This window comes from Panthera uncia (genome assembly GCF_023721935.1).
Source record: "Panthera uncia isolate 11264 chromosome A1 unlocalized genomic scaffold, Puncia_PCG_1.0 HiC_scaffold_17, whole genome shotgun sequence".
Classification (NCBI taxonomy): Eukaryota; Metazoa; Chordata; class Mammalia; order Carnivora; family Felidae; genus Panthera; species Panthera uncia.
The window spans coordinates 71,645,784-71,664,340 of record NW_026057577.1 but is presented as its reverse complement, the minus strand read 5'-3'; the positions used below and the strand labels follow the sequence as shown (position 1 = coordinate 71,664,340).

General features: G+C 37.8%; 1 protein-coding gene across 26 annotated transcripts in view; it reads left to right on the top strand.

Moving 5' to 3' along the window:
* Window positions 1-18,557, top strand: part of MCTP1 (multiple C2 and transmembrane domain containing 1) — a 537,709-nt gene that overhangs the window by 515,929 nt on the left and 3,223 nt on the right. For 19 of the 26 annotated variants that reach the window (XM_049647578.1, XM_049647569.1, XM_049647567.1 and 16 more), the window contains 2 exons: window positions 6,365-6,474; window positions 10,434-10,543. The exons of 2 other annotated variants lie outside the window; for them this stretch is intronic. In XM_049647578.1, the coding sequence (XP_049503535.1) occupies window positions 6,365-6,474; window positions 10,434-10,543 (220 nt within the window). Of the gene's footprint in view, window positions 1-6,364; window positions 6,475-10,433; window positions 10,544-12,634; window positions 12,679-18,557 lie in introns of all 26 variants that reach the window. 5 more of the 26 variants (XM_049647579.1, XM_049647566.1, XM_049647584.1 and 2 more) reach the window with 3 other exon arrangements.

The window sequence follows — 18,557 nt, the reverse complement described above, 5'->3', positions numbered from 1 at the left end:
TTATGTCTTTTGTATTTATGATCAAAGATGTTTCCCTTCCTTTCTTCATGTTCATCCCCATACTTATGATCCCCATGCTCCATCCTCCTTCAAGGCCTTAGAGTATCTCTGAGTCCCTCCTCTACTTTCTCTTGCCCTCATTCTCCTTCTCTCTCTTTCTTCTTCTTTTTCTTTTTTCTCCTATCACCTCTCTTTCTTTTCTCCTATTGTTTTCCCTTCCTTGCTGGCTTTCATCATAATTCTTAGGAATCTTAGCTGCCATTTAAAAAATGCCTATTGTTTACATTGCCTAGCCCAGGAGCCATTTCTCTCTAAATTTCTGTTACTTTACAATCAATTGTAAAGTTACAGGCACAATGTATAACATTAAACTAACAGGGCAAGGCACAACTAAATGCAACTAAAATTGCATTGTAGAAACCAAGTACTGAAAAGCATAGGGCTACCTTGCAAGAGAAGAAGCAAAAAATGAAGACCAGGTAAATGCTTATTCTGCAAAAAAAAACATGTGCAGGGTCAGCGGAAGTGGGGTGGTGGTGGTGGTGGAAGATGGTCTCTGTGTAACATTATAAAGATCTACCATCATTTTCAAAAATGGAATTTGACAAGTTAACACTAAGTCATCTGGGGCAAAACTAATCATGCATAAAAAGGTTGCATATTTTAGGGAATTCTGTCTATTATTTCAAAATTTTGTTTTTACTATAAGCAAAAACAGATAATAATTTAAATTCTTTTAATAAGAAACTGTGTCCATAACTTTATTATTACTACTACTATCAATAATAATTATAGACAGTTTATTTGTACAGGCATTATACTAAGAGCTCTACATGTCTTATTTAATTTAGTCCTCTTTAGAACTCTGAAATGTAAATGTTTTAGAGAACTTTTATTTTTTAAGAGAAAAATATACTGTATTAACTGGTATACATCTGTCCTCTTAACCTTAAACATTATCTCAGAATCCTTTAATGTCTCAATAGAGGGTTCTTATTATTAAGGTTAATATGAGTTAAAGAGCCAAGGCATTAAGTAACCTGGGTAAGATTTGATATAATAAAAACTGAGTAACACACGGAGATACAATTCAGTAGGAAAGGGTCTCAGACTTGCCAAGCTGCTGTGAGAATTTCAGTATTCTTGATTTGGGGCTGAAACATAGTTTTCTCTATCTGAAAAAGAAGGAATATTGGCACAGAGAAAATATTTCATCACCTTGTGTGTCTTTATTCAATCTATATCTAATTTCTAATATATTTTCCTTCAGTTAGAAGTGTAGCTCTGAGAGGAGTTTTGCAGGGCATTTTACTGAATGAACCAAGCAAGTTGGGAACCCAAACCATCTTTAGCATAAAAAATAAATCACATGAAACACAAGATGTATTCCAAACACAGTTGTACACCCTGTGCTACGTGAGACTCTATTTGCTCACAGAAAAGCTGTAAACTATAACAATTCTGTCTCATAGCAAATATCAATCTTATCACTCACCCTTTACCAGAGGTTACATAGCAAGACTTTAAAGGAAAAGCAAAATTATAATCAAGATGAGCTCTTTGGGGTGGTATATCTGAATGCTTCATCCAGGAAATAATAGGTAAGGTGATCATACGTCCCAGATTGCTGGCTGGGTCAGTTCCTTTCTATGCTTCTCTTGGCATAAGATTTAATAGCTGCCCCTTTGCACTCTTAAGACATTCTTTCACTCTAGAAAGTAATTGAAATAGTATTAATTTTATAACAAATATTTTGACCAAACATATTCTACATACTTGTTGTGACCAATATAGTGCAGGTGTTCAACACATCCATTTTCCATCACGTCAACAGGGCTGACAATGACTACTTTGGCCAGGCCCCTAAATAGCGTTCGTGACTATGACAGGATGCAGCTGGATACATGGAGAGTCCAGCCACACAATACATATCCCCCAACACCTATCACTTTGGGTTCTTGTTCCCATTCACAATAGGACCCATGAATGGGGCACTTGTCATTTTGGTTTGAAAGTCACTGGACAGGATTCTCTAAATATGTAATGTACTCCTATTGATTCTTTAGGTCTTTAGATATTCCTAAATATTTCAAAGCTAGGAAGTAGATACTTCTTTAGAAAAATCTAGTTAACTTCCTGTCGTGATATGTGATCATAAAATAGGTGAATATGAAAGAATCACTGTATTTCAAGTTTGCAGTTATTTATGTTGTGTGGACTATTTAAAATATAATAAGATTTTTAAAAATTATATAGAGCCATTAGAAAAAGTTGTATGATATAAATCTCACATGTTCTCAGATTTATAGTTATAGCTTTTTTTTTTATGGGTAATTTTTTTTTTACATCTTCAAAAGAAACCTTAATAATGCATTAAAAAAAAAAAAAAAAAAAACCAACCAGTGTCACTACCAAGCCTTTGGATGATTAACTACCCTATGATATTTCTTTCATCCAAGCTGGTTTATAAAGGAAAGCAAAAACGACAATAAAAGAAATGTACCAATTTATTCTCTGCTAATAAAGTATTGAACATTAGTGAAAAAAGTGTGAAATATTGGAATGCAACACAGAGCAATTCCATTACCCATTGCAGTTTTGGGTCATATACTGTATATAAAGAGTAATTACTTCATTGGTTGGGGACCACAGTGGAGGAATATAGGACTTGATGAAAGAGATTTTAAAATAAAAATTTTATCCCAAAGCATTTGCTTTTCAAAGCTTTGTCAACATTACAGACCATCTTATTTTGTTTTTTTGTGTTTGGGGATGAGGGGTTGGGTAGTAGGGTAGGAGTAGAGAAAAAACAGAAAATTAAGAGTGAGCAGGTTTTTAAAACTCTTTAGCCAGTAATCATATACCAGCACATCAATTTTAAAGTATCTACTAAGAAGACTTTGTACATGCTTTCAGTGACACATCTTACTAACAAAGATCCAGTATTTAATATTTACACACTGCATTATTGACATTACATCTGGTGGTTTCTAACATATCTTTCACTTCCTACTGTTGAATCAAGTTTCCTGACTTTATTATATTGCTGGTCATGGTGACTACAATATAAGTTCCTAAATGTTTTCAAGTCTTTTGTTCTTTTTTATTACACTGGAATTCTGGGTAGGAAATGAAACCTTCCTGGATAGGATGGTAAGGTAACATGGTATATTATGGAGAGAATAAACTTTGGATTTGGCCTATCATAGTCCTAATCCAAGTTGTCACTTTTCTCAATCCTTCCTTTCTTCTTCAGTAGAGTGGAAGAAACTACATTGTAGGATGACGTTATGAAGATTGAATGAGCCATGTTGAAAAACACATGATAATGCTTAATGTGTGTATTTATCTTCTACTTCTTTCTAAAAATAATTTAAAACAGATATAAGAATACAAAAAAATATTAAGAAAAAATAGAGAAACCACCTAAAATCATGCTCAATGAGTATCAATTCCTTTATTTCTTCTACTCATGTTCCTTAAATTATGATATTGGAGGAAATCAGTGAAATAAAAGTAAAGCATTAATTGCTAAGAATTATTAATATTATAGGAGGTAACTTCTATTACCTGTAATATTTTGACACATTCTCTTCATCTTTTTTCCAACCCACCCATTTCAAAAAAAGTTATTATACTTTATCTCACATTTACCTCTCCCCCCCCAATATCTATTAGATCATAAGCATTTTTGTTGCCATTAAATATTCTCTTTAATATTTTGTAATTTCATAGTAGTATGTCACTTGTTTGTGCTATAAGTAATTCCACAAAATATGTCACTGTTTTTTCTTTTCTTTTTGTTATAATAAAAAAACTGCAATGAAGGTCTTTTCAGACCAACATTTCCAATATTGAGTATACTGGAAACCCCATCCGTTGATGTGTCATATTTGTTGCAAATTTTTTCCCATTTAGCCTTTTAAATTTATGAGGATTTTTGACAGAATAAGTTTCTTATTTTATGTAACTTTTGCCACCAATTATTGTTGTGACTTCCTTTACTGCTTGTATGTTTAAAAAGTTATTTCCTGTTCCAAGGTCACTAAATAAGTTACCTACATTTTCTTCTGTTTTTATAATTCACCTTTAGTTGTTTTGCTTTTTAATTAATCTAGAATGTATTTGGAGCTATTTGAGGTAGATCTGAGTAGAACTGGGCTATCTCAAGTAGATTTGAGAGTCTGTGGAGGTAGGATTTAACATAATTTTCCGCAAACAGTTGACACAAGTACCCAGTAACATACTGCTTTCATCTTTATGGTGGATTTATGCGGTGCTTTATCATTAAACAATCTCTCTTTCACTGTTCTTTCATATTTTAATTACTTAAATATCTGGTACAATAAATGCCTTCTCATTGTTTCTCTTTTGCAAAAATTTCTTGGCTATAGCGCTCAATTTATTTTTCCAAACAAATTTATCAAATTCTCCCCATTTCACTGCATTCCAAACACATTAGAATTTGCTTGAAAATGCACTAAACCTGTATGTTCAACAGAAGAAAAGAATACATTCTTTTAATAATCACTGTTCCAGTGCAGAAACACAGTATCTCTCTTTTCTTTATGCAGATTCTGTACGTATCTTATTAATGTTATGCTTAAGTGATTGTGGATTTTATTGCTATTGTGAAAAGTATTTTTTCACATGATCATTTCAAACTGGTAAGACATTATTCTCAATGAATTTTGATTGTGCAACCAGCCTTCTTCGATTCTAGCATGATTTATTCTGTGTGCAGAAAAATACTTGTAAGAGCTCTTTATTTCATAGAGATAAATGAATTTAGCCGGTGTTTGAGAGAGAAAACACTGAAGGCCATAGAGATGATTAGAACAGACCAACTTTGTAATTAGGAAATAACAGAAGGAGCCACTGGATATCCATTTTTTTCTGAAGTGTACAATTGCAGAAGTGAAATTAATGGACTTTGTTTTATTACTGGGGAGGGAAAAAAGACAAGAAATTGATGCGTTCATGTCTGTAATGGTAAGTGAAGGGTGGCTTTTGAAGACAGTGGGGACTTTGAGAGTACTTAATTGTTCTGTATACTTTGAGCCTTATGCATCACATCTACCTTATTGTCTGGACAGTCTAGCTTGATATAAGCCAAATGAATAATGAAGACAATATCTCCCATGGGAATTAAATTTAAAATGACAGCTCTAAGTAACTTTTATCTAAAGATGTTTCAAACTGGCCTCCATATCCTCAGTCCCACTGTAGCCTGTTGTTCTTGGGGGCTGCAGATACACCTGTCATTCACTTGCCCTCAGTTTCTAAGGTGGCAGGATGCCAGCCCAGCCATGTTCACAGTGCAAAGTGCTTGAGACTTTTCTAAAGTGAAAGTCAGTATGTAAATGTGCAACATGACGACATTATTATTCTAGCTTTCTGGCTGCTTTCAGCAAGCACTGACTGCCACATGAGGTCTCAAGTGTTCTGGCACAGTGTGGAAGTGTTCAAAAGAAGTTAAAGTAATGAAATTGGATCTACATTTCCATAGATATTCAAGCTGGCATGGAGGAATGGAGTCATGGAATCAGGGTTGGATGGTCTCCACCAAACAGCCTAGGCAAGTGCCTGTGATGCCAGGCTACTAAGCAGAAATTTCAATCGTGAAAGGCCACCACTATTTCTTCCTCTGGGTCTAAAATTACAAAATGTGCACATTTCCCCCAGGCTCACACCATTCTCTGGGTGCTTTACACTCAATCCCACCCACCCATTCCCTGGAGCACACTAGCTCTGCTTAAAACCAGGACAAGTTTTAAAATGAAGAACGAAGTACAAAGAGGGGGGGAAATGTTTAGTTAGAACCCGAAAATAGCATATGCTATTGCATCAGGTATGGACTGTTATACTTAAGAGATGGGCCAGGCTTACTTTGCATCTGATTTTCCTAAACTACTACTTAGGAAGTGTTTACTTGATTAGTTTCCATTGACCTTGTCTTTTTTTTTTTTTTTTTTCTCCCCTTTCAGTTTTCATTGCTCACAGGTCTTCCGGATTTGGTTATTCTGAGACCTGCCCTCTCTCCTACACCTTTACATCCTTCCCCACCCCCACCCCCCAACTCTGGCTAAAATGTTTCTGTTCATCAGGGCAAGATCAACAGAATTGGAGTCTCTTGCTTTGCAACTACCTTTATGTTGGCATAGGTCCGTGATGCTGGATGCCCCTCGTCCTCCATCTCCCTTTACACCCTGATATTTTTATCGGTTCCAAGCATCCATTTATATATACACAGAGATGAAGCTTATTTAAGTTTAAAAATGTAAGAGAGGGACAATTCAAGAATTCAAGCACTGAAGAGTACCGTTACTCACACAGAATCTCTTTTTTCTTAATTGTATTTTAGGACAGTGAAAAAAAGGGATTTATAAATAAAATCTATGCCATCCAGGAGGTTTGTATCAGTGTCCAGAACATCCTAGATGAAGTGGCTTCCTTTGGCGAAAGGATAAAGAAGTGAGTGATGCTGACATGTGAGCCCTGACCTTCTGTGGGACAGAGTGTCCATTTGTTTCTCAGAGGGTGAAATGCCACATTCTTTTTGGCAGGGGATACTCCTTCTGGGTGATCTATTGCTCAGTTTCATCATTATTTACTTTGTTTCTGCCAGTCTTTGGTTTTCTCAAAGTTCTGTCAATTTCCTTCCTGAAATTTAGAACATATTGGTTGGAAAGAAGTCCTACTTGTAGCTTTGAAGAAATAACACCGTCCTAAATTTTAGCACATTTTCACAGTGAAAGACTTTGTTCTTAAATGGAATATGAAATCGTGATAGGAAAAAAATAAACCAAACTAGATGAGAATTTCAGGTAATCAAGACACATCTTCATTTTATTATAGGTTGACATATTGTCATCGAGTAACTCTAAAATTTAAAAAAAATCATATTTTATAGAGCACTCTGCAAAAATATTTTTTTAACTTGTCTATTTAAATAGTTGAGATCATAATTACAGATGAAATAAACTAATAGTTTTAATAATTCTTAAAAAAGGAATTACCTTTCCTAATTAAAAAAATAAATACAGCTTCATTGAAAGCTAATATAAAATTAAGAATATAATTTTCTTATATTAAGAATATTCTTGTGAATTTTACATTACTTGTGTTTTACTTGCAATAGTTTTATTTACTAATGAACTTTTAAAAACAACTGTCTATAAATCCAATGATGTGGATTTATAAGTCTTAATGACCAGTTAAAAATATACTAAGGTCCCATACTACTAAAGTATGTGAAAATTGGCCTACATAATGATTGCTAAATAGTCTATTCAAGGGGTGCTGTTATCTGGATAAACCTACATTTTCTAGTTTCATGTATCTATTCATTATTATTCATATTATCATTCACCAGAAGTGTTCTACAGATATGAATCCTTGGGCATACACATTTGAAAGGAGTAAATTATTTAAACTAAAGGTGTGAGTCATTCACCTAGTGCTTTTCATGTTTCAAGGAATAATGCATTTTATTTTGTATAATTTTTTAATACATTTCCACTTATGCATAGGTGCTGAGTTTCCATTTTTTATATCATATTAGAATAGCTTCCCCTTTACTCCAAATGTACAGCAGCCTTCAGTCTCAGACATCTGAAGACCAAGTCCCACATTTTTTTCTCTTCCTCTCCATGTTATTTCCATTTCTAAGAACGTTCCTTTGTTCTGCACACCCTTTCCACAGGAGCATAGTGTGAAGTCCTAAATTAAATAGGGCATTTCCCTTTTGAGTGTTGTCCTTTCTCTGAGATACACTATGTGTTGATACCTGATGGAAGTATTTCATTTATACCATAAAGACACTGGGTCAGCTCTGAGGTCAGGCAAATTTATGCCTGAGAGGAAAAGGCTTCTTTGTAACTCTAGGTGGTTGGGGACCTCAGATGCTTGGTTGTAAAACATCAGAGCCAGTTGGAGGATATGACCAGATCCTGGCTGTGGAACAGCCTTGGGAAAAACTGAGTTTTATGGAACTTTCCACAGGTATAGACAGAGGTATAGGTGTAGGCTGAGGTACAGAAACAGGCATAGGATCCAGTGAGTCTTATAGAAGCCATCTTTCCTGCACAATTTTTTGAATATTAAAAAAGAGAAGGTCCCCTGGGGTCACATGAGATAAAATGCATCTATTCAGAAAGCAGATTCAGAAGCAATCATTAAGTAAAAAGTGAAAAGCCTCTATAATTACCACATCTTGTTACTAAATAATCATTCCAGAACTTTCTTGAATTGCATCTTTTTTGGGGAAAGATCATATTCTAGATTTAGTTTTCATGATGCACTGTGGATTTAGAAAAGGGCAGTCTTTTTTTCTGACATTAGCTACACTGGTAGCGATTCCTTGCCATTTATCCTTCCAAGAGGAGAAAGGAGAACACAGGGAGCCCTTCAGGAGGCTGCCCAGAAGGAGGGTTTTCTCACTGAAGAGCCAGTGCTCTTGCACACTGAGGTGTGCTGATGCATGGCTCTGAGCTGAGCCCCGGGAAAACGAGCAGACCCTCCTCAGCCTTCTGTTCTCTCCACATGTGGGCAGAACCAAGGGAAGCACAGGTGTCAGTGAAGAAAGGAAGGCACGATCCTTTACCAGGTGACAGTGAAACAGGGTGCTCACTCTGGCCAGGGGAGGAAACAAAGAGAAAAGCCAGACCCCAAGAGTTACTGAAAACAAGACAACCAGATTGATTTCATTGTGCCTCTTTTACTAGAAAAAAAACATTTTTAGGAAACATTTGACCCTAGACAGACAAAAGGCAAGGTATATGCCCACAAAGCTAAGGATTCACACCTCAGTGTTATGCCGAGGGGAAATATAGGAAGAAAATCTCTTAATCATCCTTTATAGGAGCAAAAACTGCCCTGGACAAACCCCACTCCAAGTGCATATAACATACATTATCAGGAAATTAGAGAAAATTAAAAACATTCACATTTATCCCTATCATGTATAATTTCATATTTTCCTGAAGTGTCTTTGGCGCCCTTGTCACTGCAATAGACCACTAGAGTTGATTAGCTCTAAAAATATCACTTTGATTCACATAAATGTGTTGCCATCAGTATCAGTCCACCACAGTAACAGCTGTCCTCATTTTTAAAGGGGGAAGTTGAGGCACAGAAAGGTTGATTTGTCTAAAGTCAAATGGCAGAATCTAGGCTCTGAACATAGGTATCTTTTTTGCTTTTTTCATTAAACTGCAGTAAAGTGTCACTCAACAGTATGTGTTAGTTCCTCCTCAGAGGCTGGTTGTTGAGGCAGTTGTATGCTTGTAAACGGTGACATAATTATATGCCCAACATTGTGGACTCCATGCAATGGTTCCGTTATTATTTTGCCATTCTCCATTAAAAACCGTGAGATTCACTACAGAATTTCTACACAAAGAATCCTAAACTATTGCACTATTTCCATGTTCGATTTCCCTGCTTTTCTACATCTTTTTAAACTTCTCTGTCATTTTCTTTTTTGTCCCACTACATTCCTCCCCATCTTCCTTGTACTGTCTTTTTTGTAACTTCTTCTACTTTTCCTCACCGATCCTGTTTTTGTTTTGTTCTGATGTTATCTCACTGTCAACATTCAGTCTTGCAGCCTTCCCTGACCCCTCTACATTATCAATCAGCAGCAGGATGGGAACACTGCAGACCCATCAGGCAGGCCCTGCTGTAACCCACTTTGCCAGCTTACACTCCATTTTCAGTCTTTTCAACAAATCTACCACGTGCTTTCCTTTGCCAGAAATAATACAGGGAGAATAGGAGTCGGTACTGACTTTATTTCTTAATTATCTCTGTATTTCTGGGAAGGGCAAGGATGGCAGGTGAATTTTTACAAATCTAACTGCTCTGTTCCCCCTTCCTGACTTCTAGTTACATTTGAAACATAGCTGAAGTGAAAAGTGAGTATTTCTCGAAGGAATTCTAAACTCAAGAGGATTTACACAACAGTGTAAGATTTAAGTCTACAGACAATTGCTGACATTTTATTTCCAGTGTCGGGAATCCAGTGTGAGTTGACAGAAGAAAGAATGGTAGGCCCAGGGGCATTCTCCTCTATGAAATTTTGGAGAAAACAAGATTGGCTACTAGTTTTAAAAGCAGAAAAACCTATTTAAAAAAAATTTTTTTAACCACCTAGGAATCTAGTGCACCTTGAGGCCCTGAAGTCACCTGGGACAATCTGGAGGGGTTGGTGGCAAGCCTTGTTTACCTGGGCCCTGCTTTCATGAAACTCAGGAGATTGTGACTAACCTGTGTCCTCTGACAGTCTACTGCAATTGCCTTCTATTCCAGAGAGAAATGCAGTCTTACTAGATCCCTAGTCCAGTGTGTGGGTTAGAATCACATTTATTTTAATCTTTGCTTGAAAAAAGTATCAAGTGCTCAGATTGCTGATGTGTTAATTTCTTATTCAGTACTTTCAACTGGACTGTCCCATTCTTAAGCTGGCTGGCCATTGTAGCCCTCTGTGTGTTCACAGTCATCCTGTACTTCATTCCACTGAGATACATTGTCCTTGTCTGGGGTAAGTAAAGCCTTTTTTTTTTTTTTTTTTTTTTTTTTTGTAAACTGCCTTAGATACTAGGAACAAACTATTTTTAAGGAATGAGTTATACTGTCAGTAGTTCCCTGTATTTATTATCATGAAGCTACTCCATGATGAAAAGAGACAGGTCAGTTAAAAATCACAACAGTATAAAGATTTAGGTCTACCTACAAAATGCATTTTTCTTATCTGGCACCATAGGCTCCATCATACTGTAAACATGTAGTTGTGCAGATTCTTCATATATCAAAGTGTAGCTTTGTCTAGATATCATTCTGATTTATTTTCACCACTTATACGTAAACAGAGGCATTTCGATCCATATGGTGCATTTAGGACAATATGCTTTTGTGCTGTGGTGCTTTATCTTGTGGAAGTGTCCGTAAACACAGTTCTATATATGGCCGCCTATTTAAGAGGTCACCTTTAGGAGGCACAAAAAGGGTCCTTGGCACTGACAGGCTGCTTAGGAATAAGAAACCTGCTTTATGTATACTAAACAAAATTGCTTCTGTGCAAGCCCACTTTAAAGGTGGTATTTTCTGGTCCTAATTTTTAAATTTTTTTTTTTCAACGTTTTTTATTTATTTTTGGGACAGAGAGAGACAGAGCATGAACGGGGGAGGGGCAGAGAGAGAGGGAGACACAGAATCGGAAACAGGCTCCAGGCTCCGAGCCATCAGCCCAGAGCCCGACGCGGGGCTCGAACTCACGGACCGCGAGATCGTGACCTGGCTGAAGTCGGACGCTTAACCGACTGCGCCACCCAGGCGCCCCCTCTGGTCCTAATTTTTAACGCAGTTATGCTGCAGGCCAACAGTTCCTGTGGACCTAGACTCCACTTAGGTGGTAGTTTCAGCATCCTTCATTATTTTAGGGCTTCTGTTCTTTATCTGAGAAAATTCTTGGTTTGAAAAAAAATTGTCCTTCTCTAAGATGTACTAACCTATAAAACTACATTAATGATATACATAAACATGACTCAGTAGAAGTATGACTCTCTACTTCCCCCTCAGCCTGCATACACCTAAGATTGCTAAACATATAAAATGCAAAGAACCAAATTGGGTATTAAGTCCAGAAAACACACGTTTACACTTGAAAAGGAATGTTTTGTTATTTTCTGAGATTTTTAAAGAAATGCTGGAAAAAGTGACAAAAGGGATCAGAGGTCTCCAAACCCTCCAGTTTTCAGATTCCTGTCTCCCTATTCTTTTTGGCCTGTCTTGTCATATCCTGAATCAGCCCTCTTACCCTTTATCATCACTCTCCTTACTTTACATCTTGAGTAAGGAGTGGGGGGAATGATTACTTTTTTCCCTTGTTATAATTTAAACAGTTTCAAATAAGATATACCTTCACTACACAAGGAGGGAAGCATTTCTACTCTTCTTGCTTCCCTGATGTATGTTCAAGGTCTTTCATTCTTTCCTTTGGTATTTAAAACAGATGCTGTTTTATTGAAGGAATTAGGGTAGGGCATGAGGTGTGGCAGTTTATTATCTCTAACCTACTTAGGGGTCAGAACTGCCATCTCAGCTGTGATAGGTAGTGAACCTCTGGTTCTGTTTCCCCAGCGTTCTCAAAAAGCAGAGCCCATGGCAAACATCTGGCTCTGTAACCTGGGGTGGCCTCACTAGCTCTGTCTTAAACGTAATTCTAAGAGAATGTGTTTGGGCCTCTTGTTTCATCAAATGAAATAAAACAAGAACAGTATTTCTTTAGTGCTAGGTGATTGCTGAAATGTTAACCAGAAATTTAAGACATGGGTCTCACATGGGGAGACAGACCAAATTCAAGACTGCAAAAGAAGTTTATTCTGCTGAACTTCCTGAAGAAGAGCCAAGATCCTCTAAGTTACAGCTTGGTTTGTTGATTTCATATAAAGCTGTTAATTTATTTTGTATATGTGAATATGCTTGGTCACTTATTAAGAGCAATATAAATTTCAGAGTAGACTTATCTCACTGAAATTCTACCTTGTATCATAGAATATGTGGGATAGATACTTCTGGTTTTGTGTATTGTTTTGACATTGCTATCCCATCACAGTTTTTGTTTCTGTAATAGCTCCAATCTCCCCTGTTTGCCGTCCAACGACATTTGCTCTTCAGGTAAGAGCAGAGGATTCACTGTTGAGTAACTTAGTATGGGTAGATATAGCTCCTCTGTCATGGTTTTTGGCTGCTCTAGTCCAAAAGTGATCCAAGTAAGTCAATCACAGCATCTTTTGCAAGCATTAAATTTAAATTTTGTGTAATTTAAAAGGAAAATTGCTTTCTGAAAATCTCATTGCCAGAGATGGAGAAGTGCAAACATTTTTCCTATGGTGAGAACTTTTAAGATCTACTCTTTAGTGACTTTCAGATATGCAGTACAGGATTATTAACTAGAGTCACCATGCTATCTATACATGACATGCCCATGAATTTGTACCCCTTCAAATCATTTCATCCATTCTCCCACTTCCTGCCTCTGATAACTACCAATCTGAATCTATGAGCTTGGTTTATTATTTTTTTAGATTCTACATATAAGTAAAATCGCAAGATGTTTGTCTTAGACTCATTTCACTTAGCATAATGCTCTCAAGGCCCATCTATGTTACTGCAAATGGCAAGATTTCCTTAATCTGTCAGTGGATACCTAGGTTGTTTCCATGTCTTGGCTATTATAAACAGTGCTGCGATGAACATGTGCCAGGAGGGTGTATTTATCTTTTTGAGTTAGTGTTTTTGTTTTCATTGGCTAAATATCCAGAAGTGGAACTGTATGGACATAGGGTGGTTCAATTTTTCTTTTTTTCTTTTTTTTTTTTTTTTGAGGATTATCCATACTGTTTTCCACATGCACCAGTTTACATTCCCACCACCAGTGAATGAGGTTCCTATTTCTGCACAAGCTTGCCAGCACTTGTTCTTCCTTGTCTTTTGACAAGAATAATGGCCATTCTAACAGGTGTGAGGTGATAACTCAAGGTGTTTTTATTTCCCTGATAGTGATGTTGAGCACCTTTTTGTGTACCAGTGAGCCATCTGTAGGTCTTGTTTGGAAAATAAGATCCTCTGCCCATTTTTTTTTTTTTTTTTTTGGACTGTGTTTTTGTTTTTCCTATTGAGTTGTATTAGTTCTTTATATATTTTGGATATTAGCCCCTTATCAGATTTGTAAATATTTTCTCCCATTCAGTAGGTTGCTTTTTTATTTTATTGATGGTTTCCTTTGCTGTGCAGCTTTTTAGTATGATGTAGTCCTGTTTATTTTTACTTTTGTTGTCTTTGCTTTTTGGTGTCCACTCTGAAACATTGTCAAGACCAATGTCAAGGAGCTTATTACCACCTTTGTCATTTCTTCTAGGTTCCCAATTTGTTGGTGTGTAATTGTTCACACTAGTCTCTTATGCTCCTTTATACATGTGTGGTTTCTGGTTTAACATATCCTTTCATTTCTGATTTTATTTAAATCTTCTTTTTTTCTTGGTAAGTCTAACTCAAGGTTTGCCATCTTACTGATCTTTTCAAAGAACCAGCTCTGAACTTTATTATTTCCTTCCTTCTACTAACTTTGGGTTTTGTCTGTTGTTTTCTTCTCTAGTTCCTTGAAGTGTAAAGTTAGTTTGAGATTTTTTTTTTTTAATTGAAGTAGGCATTATTGCTATGAACTTCCCACTTATAACTGCTTTTGTTGTACCCTATACATGTTGGTATGTTTTATTTCCATTTCCATTTGTCTCAAGGTATTATTTCTTCATTGACAAATTGGTTCAGTAGCATGTTATTTAATCTCCGCATATTAGTGAATTTTCCAGTTTTCTTCTTATAACTGATTCTAGTTTAATACCATTGTGTTTTTTTTTTCTTTTTCAGATGTGTATGATTTCAATCTGTTTTATTAAGATCTGTTTTGTGGCCTAACATATTTATCCTGGAGAATGTTATGTTCCATGTGCCCTTGAGAGGAGTGCATATTCTCCTGCTTTGGGATGGAATGTTCTATACATGTCTGTTAGGTCCATGTGCTCTAACATGTCATTTAAGACTGTTTCCTTATTGATCTTCTGCTTGGATGATCTATGTGTTGATGTGAGGTATTAAAGTACTCTAGTATTATACTGCTATTGCTCCCTTTATGTCTGGTAATATTGACTTTACATGTTTAGGTGCTTCTATGTTGGCTGTATAACTACTTTAAAATGCTCTGTCCTCTTGGACTGGCCCCTTTATCATCACATAATGCCCTTTTTAGTCTCATGTTACAGTTTTTGTTTTCAAGTATGTTTTGTCTGATGTAAGCATAGCTACCCCAGTTTTCTTTTGGTTTCCGTTCCTTCACTTTCTGTGTCCTTCTATCTGAAATGAGTCTTTTCTAGGCAGCATACATATAGATGGGTTTTGCTCTCTTCCTATGTGATTTGATAACTTTCTTTGGTGGTATGCTTTGGTTGCTTTATTATCTTTTGTGTATCTAGTAGAGCTTTCTGCCTTGTGGTTACCATAAAGCTTATATATTACAACTTATAACAGTCTATTTTAACTTGGTAACATTGTAAGGTTGGATGTATTTTGAAGTTCTACATTTTAACCTCCATCCACGTGTTTTATGTTTTTGATGTTAAACATCTTTATTTTTGAGCAGGCACAGCAGGGGAGGGGCAGACAGAGGAGTACAGAGGATCCGAAGTGGGCTCTGTGCTGACAGCTTGTGAGCCTGATGTGGGGCTCAAACTCATGAACTGAGAGATCACGACGTAAGCTGAAGTCAGATGCTCAACTGACTGAGCCACGCAGGTGTCCCACATTTAACATCTTTTAATCTTGAATATCCCTTAACCAATTATTGTAGTTTTATTATGTCTTTTAACCTTCATGCTAACTTTGTAAGTGATTAATCTACTACCCTTACTATATATTTACCATTACCAGTGAGATCTATACTTTCATATTTTCTTTTTAATGATTTAGCATCGTTTTTCAGCTTAAAAGTAGTCCCTTTAACATTTCTTGTAAGGCCAGTTTCATGGTGATGAACTCCTTCAGCTTCTGTGCCACTCCCTTCCAGCTTGCAAAATTTCTGTTGACAAAAATCGTATAGTCTTATGGGGGTTCCCTTTACTTACCAAGTTGTTCTTCTCTTGCTGCTTTTAGGACTTTTCTTTTTGGTCATCTTTACCTTTTCTCTTTTAAACTATGCCTTGGTGTGGGTCTTTTTGCCTTCCTCTTATTTGGAACTCTCTGGCCTTCCTGGATCTGGATGCCTGTTTCCTTCCCAGGTTTAGGGAAGTTTTCAACCCCCTTCTCTTTCTCACCTCCTTCTGGGACGCCTATCGTGTTAGTATGCTTGGTTTTGCCCCATGTCCCTTAATCTCCTCTGCCTGGGTAGTTCCACTGCCAGGTATTCGAGTTCACTGTTCTTTTCTTCTGTTTCATCTAGTCTGCTATTGAACCCTTCTAATGTATTTTTCAGTTCAGTGACTGGATTCTACAGCTGTGACTTCTATTTGGTACTTCATTATATTTTCCATCTCTTTTTTGAAATTTTCACTGTGTTCTAGTCTTCTGAATTTGGTGAACATTATTATGACCATTACTTTGGACTGTTATCAGGTAAATTACCTACCATCTTCCTTAAGGTTTTTCCAGAGATTTTTATCTTTTTCTTCCCTCTGGAACATGTTCCTGTTTCTTCATTTGCCTTGACTATTGTTTTCTGTGCATTACATGAAAAGACACTTCTCCCATTCTTGAAAGGCTGGCCTTGTTTAGGAGGTGAACCTTATTATTCAACCCTGCCTTAGCTCTTGGTTGTCTCTCTAACCTTTTTGATTGTCTGAGTAGCTTATTTTAATAGCTCCTTGTAGTTGATGGTGTGCCAAGACCAGTTAGTACCTAGATTCAGGCTGGTTGGAAACCAAACCCTCTGGCAGCAGCTGTTAAAGAATGCAATTTAAATACACACACACACACACACACACACACACACACACACGTGTGTGTGTGTGTATGTATATATATATATACATATATATATATACATACACACACGCATGTATAAATTTATGTATATTTATAAATTTATGTAAATATAAATAAAGAATGCAAAGATATATCTATAATTTCTATGGGATTGCACATAAGCCCATCTAGCCACTAGGACCAGGTTATCTAGAGAATATCCCCTGGGAGACAGTGACTAAAATTGGGGCTCCAGGTAAGTGTGTGAACTCCTTTCTAGGAGATGCCAGGGAGCTGTAGTGAGGTGGAGGGACAGCACAAAGATGACACACTGCTGCACTCACTTCCTCAGAGCACGTCTCTAAGCTTGTAGATGTATGCCAAACTGAAAGCTTGTCATGTAGGCCTGCAGCTCCAGGACAAATAGTTCTCTTTCACAGACTATGTGTGTTGTAGCCTGGGACTACAGAAATGTGTGGGACCCAGAAACACAAGTAGCACCTTATCCACCAAAAGCAGCTACAAAAAATCAAGGGTGTCAAACAAGGATATAAGCACCTTCCTAGGGAGATATTTATGAGCTCTAGTGAGGCAGAGAGTGCAAAGACCGTATCCACTGGACTCTGTTCCCTGAGAACTCTCCCACACATTATTCTAAGTGTGCCGGAGCAGAAGGTGGCCCACAAGGCCAAAGCTTGCAAATAGGCTTCTTTCTCTGAGCAACTGGGAGGATCTTTCCCTTTGCTATGTGTGCAGTGTCCTGGGGATGGTCTTCTGCCAAGGATGGTCTGATTGTTAGAGTCCCGTGCAACTCAGGAATGGAAGCAATACTGGCCTACTGAGCCCAGCAATCAAGGGGTGTCCCCTTGCTGGCAGCCACAAGAGCAAAGGCACCAGATGTGTGCAAAAACTCCCGTCCAGGAAATGCTGGTGCTCTGAAGCGTGGCAGAGGGAGAGTGTGAAGATGGTGCCTGCCAGCTGGAGGGTAAAGATGGCACCCACAAGCTTTACAAGGCAGACAGAGAGTGCAAATATGTCACCCACAAGCAGAAGAGTGTCCCAGCAGGTCCCTGCCCCTCCAGCTGAAGCTTTAAGATTATAGGGAAGATCTTCATAAAGTCTGGGTGCATTTCTAATGGCTGCTTCTGTGCTGCACCCTGGGGCAAGAGAGTCTGCACACTAGCTCTTTGAGCCATTTCTCATTTCACTACAGCTCTTTAGGGCTCATGGTTTTCTAAGCCAGATGTGTTGGGGCTCATCTGTTAGGTGCAGGAATAAAAAGTTAGGGTGCCTGACACAAGGTATCACCTGCTGGTCCTCAGAGAGACGCTCCGGGTTTGTGAGTTACGTTGTGATTGTGGGTGGCCTTGCTGGGGTAGAGACCGTGTCTCAGCCTCTGCTACCCACTTCACTTTGGCCTTTTCCTTGTTGTCTGATGTGAAGAAGTTGCTCAACTAGTTTTCAGGTCTTTTTCGGAGGGAACTGTTCCATATGTAGCTGTAGATTTGGTGTGTTCATGGGAGGAGGTGAGTTCAAGATCATCCTACGTCACCATATTGAGCCACCTCCTAGAAGTAAAACCAGACATAAAACTGGGGCACCATACATGTGTCAAAGCTTCCCTCAGGGAGGTACTGACACTCTGGAGTGTGGCAAAGGGAGAGGATGAAGATGGCACACACCAGCTGGAGCAAAGCAGAGGGAAAGGACAAAGATGGCACCCCCTGTCGTTGGCCCTCAGAGCACTCCAGCTGTCCTTTGAATGTGTGCCTGTCTCTCGAGTTGATGCTCCAAGACCAGCAAATGAGCCTCTCCCATACAAAGTCCAGGCACCCCTCAATTACCTGCTTCCATATTGGGCGCGGGGGTGACTTCAAGCACGCAAGCCCTTTAAGAGCCATTTCTCAGAGCACTGTAGCCTTGACATGAGCCCCATTGTTTTTCAAAGCCAGATGTTTTGGAGAGTCTTCTCTTAGGTGCATGTCTTAAAAGCCTGGCGTGTCTGATGTGGGGTTCAAACCTTTCAGTCCTCAGGGAGAAGC